Source organism: Oncorhynchus mykiss, chromosome 21 (genome assembly GCF_057628025.1).
Source record: "Oncorhynchus mykiss isolate SJ-2025 chromosome 21, ASM5762802v1, whole genome shotgun sequence".
Classification (NCBI taxonomy): Eukaryota; Metazoa; Chordata; class Actinopteri; order Salmoniformes; family Salmonidae; genus Oncorhynchus; species Oncorhynchus mykiss.
The window spans coordinates 22,085,870-22,097,918 of record NC_143042.1 but is presented as its reverse complement, the minus strand read 5'-3'; the positions used below and the strand labels follow the sequence as shown (position 1 = coordinate 22,097,918).

The following is a 12,049-nucleotide window of genomic DNA, read 5'->3' as shown; positions in this document are numbered from 1 at the left end:
TTTAGAATAAGGCTGTAACGTAACAATGTGAAAAAAGTCTGAATACTTTTCAAATGCACTGTGGGTAGGGGTAAAGTGACTAAGCAACAGGATAGATAATAGATAGTAGCAGCAGTGTGTGTGTGTGTGTGTGTGTATGTTTGTAAGTATGCGTGTGTGCACATGTTGTGTGTGGCCGTTTGTAGTGGGTGTATGTGTGTGTTGGGGTGTCAGTGTAAGTATGTTTGAGTGTATGGGTAGAGTCCAGTGTGTGCATAGAGTCAGTGCAAGAGAGTTCAAATCAAATCCAATTTTATTTGTGACATACACATGGTTAGTAGATGTTAATGCGAGTGTAGCGAAATGCTTGTGCTTCTAGTTCCGACAATGCAGTAATAACCAATGAGTAATCTAACCTAACAATTCCAAAACTACTACCTTATACACACAAGTGTAAAGGGATAAAGAATATGTACATGAAGATATATGACTGCGTGATGGTACAGAACGGCATAGGCAAGATGCAGTAGATGGTATCGAGTACAGTATATACATATGAGATGAGTAATGTAGGGTATGTAAACAAAGTGGCATAGTTTAAAGTGGCTAGTGATACATGTATTCCATAAAGATGCAGTAGATGATATAGAGTACAGTATATACATATGAGATGAGAAATATAGGGTATGTAAACATTATATTAAGTAGCATTGTTTAAAGTGGCTAGTGATATATTTTTACATCAATTTCCATCCATTTCCATTATTAAAGTGGCTGGAGTTGAGTCAGTGTGTTGGCAGCAGCCATTCAATGTTAGTGGTGGCTGTTTAACAGTCTGATGGCCTTGAGATAGAAGCTGTTTTTCAGTCTCTCGGTCCCTGCTTTGATGCACCTGTACTGACCTCGCCTTCTGGATGATAGCGGGGTGAACAGGCAGTGGCTCGGGTGGTTGTTGTCCTTGAGGATCTTTATGGCCTTCCTGTGACATCGGGTGGTGTAGGTGTCCTGGAGGGCGTCCTGGAGTTGTCCTGGAGGGCAGGGGAGTTAGTGCAGGTGGTCCGCGTATCCATTTGATTAGCTATTTAGAAGTCTTGTTTAGCAGTCATATGGCTTGACTGTAGAAGCTGTTCAGGTTCCTGTTGGGTTCAGACTTGGTGCACTGGTACAGCTTGCAGTGTGGTAGCAGAGAGAACAGTCTATAGCTTGGGCGGCTAGAGTCTTTGACAATTTTTTAGGCCTTTCTCTGACTCTGCCTGGCATAGAGGTCCTGGAAAGCAGGGATATCGGCTCCAGTGATAAAACTCTACTATACTGTACCATACCATACAGTACTGTACTCTACTGTTCAAACTTGTGAAACGTAGCCTAGACGTCTATGATTCGTTCAGATTTGGCCTGATCAGAAACAAAATGTGGACTTGTTTGGGGGCGGGGCTTATTAGCATAATACCCAACATGCTTTACAAGTGTTTTTGTTTTCCATTTACATTTGGTCGTTCAACAGGCAAACATATCCAGAGCGACATACAGTGTGTTCAAGGTAGATAAACAACAAGACATCAAAGTCATAGCAAGATTTTTTTTTTTTTCTGTAACCGTTATTGAGAATGTTATTGTAGTTGAAGTGCTCGCTAGAGCGTGATGGGACAAGCACATCTTGACTGGTCAAACTTTCCACTAATCTGGATAATGCTGGGCCAATTGTGTGCTGCCTAATGGGTTTCCTTGTCGCCTGGGATCAAACTTGTGTCTGTAGTGATGCCTCAAGTACTGCGCTGTGCCAGTTGGGAGGCCCTATGTGTGTGCTTGTAGATACATATTTAGGGGCAGGCTCTCAACTAGAGCCTGCCCCTCTTACCCCTTCAAAGTAGGAGAATACAGCACCTTCAGAATGTATTCACACCCCTTCACTTTTTCCACATTTTGCTGTGTTACCAGGTGGGATTAGAATAGTTTTTTTTTGACTTTTTTTTCTTCAACAAGCTACACAAAATACTCTGTCAAAGTGGAAGATAAATTATAACATTTGTAAAAAAATATATATATATTTTTATGTAACTAATATAGCTTGATTAGATATGTATTCGATACATGTTAGAATCACCTTTGGCAGCGATTACAGCTCTGAGTATTTCTGGGTAAGTCTCTAAGAGCTTTGCACACCTGGATTGTACAATATTTGCACATTATTATTTTTTTAATTCTTCAAGCTCTTTCAAGTTGGTTGTTGATAATTGATAGACAGCCAGTTCATTCCAATTTAAGTCAAAACTGTATCTAGGCCACTCAGGGACATTCAATGTCATCTTGGTAAGCAACTCCAGTGTATATTTGGCCTTGTTTTTTTGGTTATTGTCCTGCTAAAAGGTGAATTTGTCTCCCAGTGTCTGTTGGAAAGCAGACTGAACTAGGCTTTCCTCTAGGATTTTGCCTGTGCTTAGCTCTATTTCCGTTTTTTTTTTTATCCTAAAAAACTCCCTAGTCCTTGCCGATGACAAGCATACCCATAACATGATGCAGCCACCATCATGCTTGAAAATATCAATAGTTTTACTCAGGGACGTGTTGTGTTGGATTTGTCCTAAACATAACGCTTTGTATCCAGGACAAAAAGTGTTTTTTTTTGCCACATTTTTTTGCAGTTTTACTATAGTGCCTTGTTGCAAACAGGATACGTTTTGAAATATTTTATTCTGTACAAGCTTCCGTCTTTTCACTCAGTCATTTAGGTTAGTATTGTGGAGTAAGTACAATGATGTTGATCCAACCTCAGTTTTCTCCTATCACAGCCATTAAACATGTAACTGTTTTAACGTCACCATTGGCCTCATGGTGAAATCCCTGAGCATTTAAAAAAAAAAGTATCCATATTTTACCAGGTAAGTAGACTGAGAACACATTCTCATTTACAGGAATGACATGGGGAATAGTTACAGGGAAGAGTAGGGGGATGAATGAGCAAATTGGATGCTGGGGACGATTAGGTGGCCATGATGGTATGAGGGCCAGATTGGGAAGGTTGGGGGCACCATAATTGGGTTGAAAGGGCTAGTGGTAATGACTGAAGTGGAATGGGTGGAATGGTATCAAATATATTTTTAAAAAGTCATTTGCTCCGTTCTGGCCATTATTATGATCCGTTCTCTCCTCAGCAGCCTCCTATGCCCTACTCTTACGACAACTACCATGGGTTCTTTATTGACCACAGAGAGTCAGGACACTCGTTTAACGTCCCAACCGATAGACGGTTTCCTTCCTCTCCAGCAACTGAGTTAGGAAGGACGCCTTTATCTTAGTAGTGACTGGGTGTATTGGTGCACCATCCAAAGTGTATAAATTAATAACTTCACCATGCTCAAAGTGATATTCAATATCTGCTTAAAAAATATATATACAGTACCAGTCAAAAGTTTGGACACACCTACTCATTCCAGGGTTTTTCTTTATTTTGTACTATTTTCTACATTGTAGAGTAATAGTGAAGACAATGAAATAACACATAAGGAATCATGAAGTAACTAAAAAATTGTTAATCAAAATATATATTTGAGATTCTTCAAAGTAGCCACCCTTTGCCTTGATGCTGCTGGTAATTCTCTGATCCACCTCTACGCAGACGACACCATTCTGTATACTTCTGGCCCTTCTTTGGACCCTGTGTTAACTAACCTCCAGACGAGCTTCAGTGCCATACAACTCTCCTTCCGTGGCCTCCAACTGCTCTTAAATGCAAGTAAATCTAAATGCATGCTTTTCAACCGGTCGCTGCCCGCACCTGCCTGCCTGTCCAGCATCACTACTCTGGACGGTTCTGACTTAGAATATGTGGAAAACTACAAATAGCTAAGTGTCTGGTTAGACTGTAAACTCTCCTTCCAGACTCACATTAAGCATCTCCAATCCAAAATTAAATCTAGAATCGGCTTCCTATTTCGCAAAACAAAGCATCCTTCACTCATGCTGCCAAACATACCCTTGTAAAACTGACCATCCTACCGATCCTCGACTTCGGCAATGTCATTTACAAAATGACTCTACTCAACAAATTTCCTTCCAGTTCTCTGCTGCCAATCACTGGAACAAACTGCAAAAATCACTGAAGCTGGAGACTCATATCCCCCTCACTAGCTTTAAGCTCACAGATCACTGCACCTGTACATAGCCCATCTGCAAATAGCCCATCCAACTACCTCATCTCCATACTGTATTTATTTATTTTGCTCCTTTGCACCCCAGTATCTCTACTTGCACATTCATCTTCTGCACATCAATCACTCCAGTGTCTAATTGGTATATTGTAATTACTTCGCCACCATGGCCTATTTATTGCCTCCCTTATCTTACCTCATTTGCACACACTGTATATAGATTCTCTTCAACTCTGTTATTGACTGTATGTTTTGTTTATTCCATGCTTAACTCTATGTTGTTGTATGTGTCGAACTGCTTTGCTTTATTCTTGGCCAGGTCGCAGCTGTAAATGAGAACTTGTTCTCAACTAGCTTACCTGGTTAAATAAAGGTGAAAAAATAAAAAATGACAGCTTTGCACACTCTTGGCATTCTCTCAACCAGCTTCATCTGGAATGCTTTTCCAACAGTCTTGAAGGAGTTCCCTCATATGCTGAGCACATTTCCTTCACTTTGCGGTCCAACTCATCCCAAACAATCTCAATTGGGTTGAGGTTGGGTGATTGTGGAGGCCAGGTCATCTGATGCAGCACTCCACCACTCTCCTTCTTGGCCAAATATCCCTTAAAAAGCTTGGAGGTGTGTTGGGTCATAGTAAAGCAAAGCACCATCACACCAACTCCTCCATGTTTCACAGTGGGAACCACACATGCGGGGATCATCCGTTCACCTTCTCTGTGTCTCACAAAGACATGGCTGTTGGAACCAAAAATCTCAAATTTGGACTCATCAGACCAAAGGACAGATTTCCACCGGTCTAATGTCCATTGCTTGAGTTTCTTGGCCCAAGCAAATATCTTCTTATTATTGGTGTCCTTTAGCAGTGGTTTCATTGAAGCAATTCGACCATGAAGGCCTGATTCATGCAGTCTTTTCTGAACAGTTGATCTTGAGATGTGTCTGTTACTTAAACTCTGTGAAGCATTTATTTGGGCAGCAATTTCTGAGGCTGGTAACTCTAATGAACGTATCCTCTGTAGCAGAGGTAACTCTGGGTCTTCCTTTCCTGTGGCGGTCCTCTTGAGAACCAGTCTCATCATAGCACTTGACCGTTTTTGCGACAGCACTTGAAACTTTCTTGAAATTTTCCGCATTGACTGACCTTGATGTCTTAAAGTAATGATGGAGTGTCATTTCTCTTTGCTTATTTGAGCTGTTGTTGCCATAATATGGACTTAGCCCTATTTGGTAAAATACCATCTTCTATATACCACCCCTACCTAGTCACAACACAACTGATTGGCTCAAATGCATTAAGAAGGAAAGAAATTCCACTATTTAACTTTTAACAAGGCACACCTGTTAATTGAAATGTATTTCAGGTGACTACCTCATGAAGCTGGTTGAGAGAATGCCAAGAGTGTGCAAAGCTGTCCTCAAGGCAAAGGATGCCTACTTTGAAAAATCTCAAATATATAATATTTAGATTTGTTTAACACTTTTTTGGTTAATACATTATTCCATATGTGTTTTTTCATAGTTTTGATGTCTTCACTATTATTCTGCAATGTAGAAAATAGTAAAAATAAAGAAAAACCCTGGAATAAGTAGGTGTGTCCAAACTTTTGACTGGTACTGTATATTTATCTATCAATTTATCTACCTTCTTTGTGAGTCATTGGAAAATCTCCCAGGTCTTTCTGGTTGAATCTGTATTGGAAATTCCCTGCTTGATTGAGGCACCTTACAAGATACCTGTTTGTGTGAGTTACAGAGATTAGGTAGTAATTCAAAAATCATCTTAAACATTATTATTGCACAGAGTCCATGCAACTTATTATTTTTTAAAAAAGTACTCTTCAATAAGTTTTAAACTTCAGTAGTGATCAGCCTAATAGTTAGATAAAAACTATTTGAGTTGTGTGATGACTTGGAGGATGCTCTGCCACATGATTGGACAAGGTGCATCGATGGATATCAAGATAGGTAATACTATTCAGAGCAAAAGAGCAGCAGCTATACTTCGAGGACACTTTGTTAAGGATACAGTCAAGTGGCAATAGTTACCACGTCAAAGTTTACTTCTCCAACATTTTCCCATGGTCCTTAGACACACTGCACACGAACTCTCTAATTTCTGCAGCTGGCCGAGCATGCGCGAGTGGCTTTCGGGAATCCGGATATGATGAAAATGTTTTAGTCCAAACTTTTTTCAAGCGAACCAGCAGAATGTCGATGACATTAGGAGTAATATTTCAACTTTTCCCGCGCGAATAGCGCGATAAACGGAATCATTGGAAACGTTTTGATAACTTTGGAGATATTTGAATTTACAACTCGTGCGGAATTTTCCAACGAGAAGGCGTTTCACTGTGGAGGAGGGATGGGAGTGAGTCAAACTTGAGACAGGGAGTTGTCATGTTTGTAAGGTACTTATCAACAAACTTATTATACATGTTTACATAGTATGGCTTATGATTTATTCGATAATAAATAACCATATTTATACATTTAAACGACTTAGTTTAAGATTTACTTTCCGTTTCTATAGTTTATGTAATGCAGTAAAGTGGGAAAATTCCACTTACTTTTAACGACATTGTGGTTTGACGTCACTCATACTCTGCTCTCAATGAGAGAGAACCAGTAACTTGCTCATTTTCGTTTACTTGAGTATAGGTTTGTTACTCAAGTCTACATTCAAATTCCCAGGGTTGAAGACTAAGGAGGAAAAGGAGGCTCATCTTTATCTGTCGCGTATCACTCCAAGAGGACTGTCTCATGTCCACTGAGACCGTCTTACCTCTGGAAGGGCCTGCTGGGCCAGGGAAGGACCTTCAACAGGAGACAAGTCCTCTTCTTCCAAACTCTCACGGTATGATATTATACTGCATATAAGGGCTGACAACATGACTGTTATGCAATTGTTGTTTATTTAGTTGGTGACTGGTGTTGTACTTGTGCTCTACATCTCTTCCACTTTCAATTAACACTGTTGTCAATTTACCATTGCTGGGATATTCCATCAATAATAACTTGGTCAAGATGGGAAATTAGTCATCATTGAAATCATGATCTTGTTTTCCTTCCATGTCAGAATCCATCAGTTCACTCAGAACAATAATAACAACCAACATGAACCCATTCCCTCTAAATTATATTCCTGTCGTTTTGCCAGACATCAGTAGCTATACACCAGCATTAGGCATGATAATGTTTTCATTATTTCACAATAAAGATTGAAGGAACGCCTTGGTGACTATTAGCAGGAACCACAGCCAATTATAGTTTTTAATTAACTTTCTAGTTGCCCGTAAGATTATCACATGTAAAATAAGCTTGGCCCCGTTTTTTTTCCCCCTTCTTCTTTCAAACAGCCACTGAACCGTTACCCATCCTATTTATACCAAGCATCATTACAGCACTGTCAAAAATAGCAAAGTAGGACAGAGTAAGCAATCACAGGGACGGGTGGCAAATGGATTTTCGCTGGACCTTCAAAGCCTTTCTCAGTTAAGACTGGATTTCCCCTCTCTCAGGAGGCTGTAGATGTTCTGAGAATAGGCTAATTTATTTCTAACTGTAATCACTAAATACAGCGATGCATCACACACTGCTACTGTAAGTGTGCATCGATCTGAGAGGGAGGGAGTCACACCAAGACTAAAGACTTGCCATCTATCAGCCCCTGCCTCTGGCTAAGATTGGGCCGTATCTCTAGAGCCACTGTGGCTCATTTATCTATCTTCCATTGCTTACTAAACAGAGCGACAGCATTACAGGCCTGCAACAAATACATCATCCGGCTAAGGAAAATAACATTTGCCATGTTGTGCTGAGCCATTCATCACCTTCATTTCCAGAACAAAACAACATGAAAAGGGCTATGGTTACAACCAAAACATAAAATGAAGAAGAAAACAAAAAACAGGATCTGGTCTGAAGCAACCGGGAATTTGTTTTTTCAACTATGCCATAAAGATTCCCTGACGAAAGCCATGCAGCCTAAACGCATGAGAAATGTAAAACTTTGTTTCCATTGAGTATGCCATACAAATAAAGGCATTTTAATTAATTGTATGAAGAGTGCCTTGGTTCTCCTTTCTTTTTGTATGTCATAAAGGCATTGTAGATGTTTTTTGTTGTTGTAGCCTATTGGCTAAACACAGCAGGAATGGAGATGGCACTCTTGCAATGATCATTTAATGTACAGTATTTGATGAGGGAACACACAGTACTAATAACGTCACTCAGAGAGACGGGCTGACCTTTTGCATAGTTATTGGAGCAGGTTTTTACCTACATACGTTTTTCAATGTAGATGAATGCTGTTTTTATGGCTCTAACAACCTTGGCAGGTAGTGCACAGCCGGGAGTAGAGAAAATTAGATCCAGAAATCTGGCATTGGCTTTTACCTGAACCGCCTTGCTCCCAACTCTGTTGTGTAACCTTTCGACAAAGGAACGGAAAGGGACAATGTTTTCTCTGGCAAAAATAAGGCAGCCCTGGCTTGGCTTGGCTTGTCCTTCTGTCTCTGGAATTAGTATTACGTCCACCGAAGTTGACCTTCTCATCACCTTTTACATCTGTTTCTGAATAGAAGTACATAATGCATCTTTATTTTGACCAGTTGAGTTGTTCAACGGAGGGCATGCAAACAATCTGTTTGTCGTGCTCTCCCTCCACCCTTCTTTTTAGGCTAAACAGTTGTTCAATTTCTTATGTTGTGTGCTTTGATCCTAGATGCTTGTGGCAGTAACGAATCATCTGAAACTACAAACCCATCCAGAACATCGTGTCCCAGAGGCACGTCCATTGAAGTACAAAGTCACGTGACGGGGGAAAACCCTACCTATTGTGACCCTGTTCGAAGTAAGTGTTACAATGAGGGGCACCTCAGGAAATCCTGCTATTACGTGTTTGCCCAGATCCTCATCTGTTACTTTAATGGGATCCACACAAAACACAATACCTAACAATTGTACTGTACACATTGACAGAAACAATGACAGAAATACTCTAAACATGTATAGCCTTGTGCAGTAGCCAAGCCCAGCTATCTTACCTGAGTAATGTTTTTGTCATGACCATGTTCTGTCAGAACCTTCGGACTTGTCATAAACTGGCATCATCAATCAACACTTGTCACTGCTAGGCCCTGTGGCAGAGTGACGTATGCCTGTTGACAGATGGTCCCTCTGAAAAGTCACCCTCCCAGTTTCAGAGAGAAATGGCAAGATGGTATTGAAGTCTAAATAAATAACATGGGATGAAGTAACATGCACGTTCTCTCATTCTGCCATAATGACGAATAGTTGGCATGTTTCCCACTGGTTGCTCTTCCAACCCTTCAGCTTTCTGTAGTGTGAGTGAGGAAATCCTGTTGTGGTTTGGCTTTGACTGTCTAGGCCCACTTGTTTCACCTTTCAGTGCACTTAAATCATTTTAGAAGGCACGTATAGTGTTTTAGTGTGTTTGCACTGTAGCCATATTTAGAGTGAAGCAGATAACATGCTTAGTTCTCCTTATTTGTGAAAAGAAATCTCCCTTACTAGCGCTGACTTTGCTGATAGCTACTTTGTGGAAAAAATATATACTATTGACTGATATGTGTTTGTCCCACCTAGCTATCTTAAGATGAGTGCACTAACTGTAAGTCGCTCTGGATAAGAGCGTCTGCTAAATCAGGGTTTCCCAAACTCTCTGGTGGGGGCCCTGATTCAAATAATCCAAGCTTGATGATGAGTTGGTTATTTGAATCAACTGTGTAGTGCTAGGGAAAAACCTAAATGTGCACCCAGGGGGGCCCCCAGGACCGAGTTTGGGAAACCCTGTACTAAGTGACTAAAATGTAAATATGCTACCTGGTTGAAATATTCAGTTACTAATGAAAGGAGAGAAGGGGCCATAGCAACAGCAAAGCAATCTGTGGTTATTTTGCAGTTAAGGTGATACACACTTGGTTGTTTCCAAACCCTTTACACTCATACCAGTATATGGGTTGAAAATGTCACTAATAAGCGTCTAAATTGGAACATAGTGGCTGTACAGTAACATGCTATACATGACGTCAGAGCTCTGGCTATGTTCTTCACAGCGCTGTATGGATTTCGACTGGCGGGCATTCTGAACTTGAGCACCGTGCTCGACAAGAAGAGTTGAAGGCTGTTCTTTGAATCATTAGAAGTGCATTGAAATTGCTTAGGAATTGTGCACACTTTGGAGAGGTGTGTGTGGCCACTTGGGGTCACCAGTTAGTCCTCAACCAAACCCCTGTCATTTGTTTGTCTTATGATGCACCGACCCCACATTTTCCAGGAATAGTCTTATCATGTTACTGAATGTCTCCCGTGTATTTTCAGATTTCGTTATCAACAAATGCGGCAACATGTATAGAAAATCAAGTGTAATGGTTGGATTCAGTCTTGTCTGGTGAACTGTTGTATCTTTACCTTTAGTGTAATAATTGTCCCATTATCGCCAAACTCTTCCCTTTCAACTGCTACAATGGTTATGCATTTCATATTTCTTCTGTAAAACATTTCAATTCCCACAAGTGTAAAGTATTAAGCAATGTAAATGCTTCCTCATGCATCATTGTGCCCTTTTGTTCATCAGAAATAATAGGGGAAACTAAAATAAATTGATTGGAAAGTTCTCACTTTTTTTTTTTGAATGGAAAGTACATGTCACACCCTATTTACAACTCTGAGTCCCACTGAGTTAGAACTGTGATAATAGAAACAACCTGTTCTATTCTATCCAGAATGTTCTGCCAATTCACTACTAACCAATCTCTTGTCTTCAAGTGTCACTATTAACCCACTCACAATGACTCTTACTGCTTGTCATTTAACCTGCAAAGTTTGCCAAAGCAATATTTTACACTTAAATCACACTGCTTTAGCCTCTTGGCAAAAGTAAATCTCATTACCTCAAGATTTACCGTTTTGAAACAGACTTGATTATCCACGTTACAGGTCCGAATAGTACAGCAGTAGAATCAGAAAAAGCAGCAAATCCAACTCCTCTAAACCCCTGTTGTTTGCCACTCCATAAGGAGAGTGTGGTTTCCAGCAATGCTAATAGCAACAACAACCCGATTGCTTCCATCCATATAGTTGTGGTTAGAGGATTGTTTACATTCTGACACAGTAGCTCTTTGTTTCTAGAATGTTCAACTTTTCCTGGGCGCCTTTTCGGTCTTACGCTAATGACTTGCCATTGGTTTGTTTACTGGAGCAGCTTCGAAAAAGGATTTCGAAGCAAGAACTTGTCAAACCAAGGTAGCTACTGTAGCTAGCTGGTGTAGGTAGGGTTGTGATGGTCATGGAATTTTGGAGGATGGTTGGCCACACTTTCCACCTGGCTACCCCAACCCTGGTAAGCAGCTCTGCCACCCCGTGCAGCAACTGGCCTAAGCCCCCCCTGCTTCTCTTTCACCCAAATCCAGACAACTGATGTCCTGAAAGAGTTGCAGAATCTGGATCCATACAAATCAGCTTCCTAAAATTATCCTCTGCCATTGTCGCAACCCCTATTACTAGTCTGTTCAACCTCTTTCGTATTGTCTGAGATTCCTAAAGATTGGATTGCGGCCGTGGTTATCCCCCTCTTCAAAGGGGTAGACACTCTAAACCCAAACTGTTACAGACCTATATCCATCCTGCCCTGCCTTTCTAAAGTCTTTGAAAGTTAACAAACAGATCACTGACCATTTCGAATCCCACCCTACCTTCTCCGCTGTGCAATCTGGTTTCCGAGCTGGTCACGGGTGCCCCTCAGCCACGCTCAAGGTACTAAACGTATCATAACCGCCATCGATAAAAGACAGTACTGTGCAGCCGTCTTCATCGACCTGGCCAAGGCTTTCTACTCTTGTCAATCACCGTATTCTTATCGGCAGACTCAATAGCCTTGGTTTCTCAAATGACTGCCT

At 40.8% G+C, this 12,049-nt stretch overlaps 1 protein-coding gene across 1 annotated transcript in view; it reads left to right on the top strand.

Annotated features, from left to right (window-relative positions):
• Window positions 1-6,093: 6,093 nt before the first annotated feature.
• mdfic (MyoD family inhibitor domain containing) overlaps window positions 6,094-12,049 on the top strand; it is a 28,413-nt gene continuing 22,457 nt past the window's right edge. The window contains exons 1-3 of the mRNA XM_021577487.3: window positions 6,094-6,538; window positions 6,822-6,984; window positions 8,854-8,982. Coding sequence (XP_021433162.1) covers window positions 6,891-6,984; window positions 8,854-8,982 — 223 coding nt within the window. The 5' untranslated portion in view covers window positions 6,094-6,538; window positions 6,822-6,890. The remainder of the gene's footprint in view (window positions 6,539-6,821; window positions 6,985-8,853; window positions 8,983-12,049) is intronic.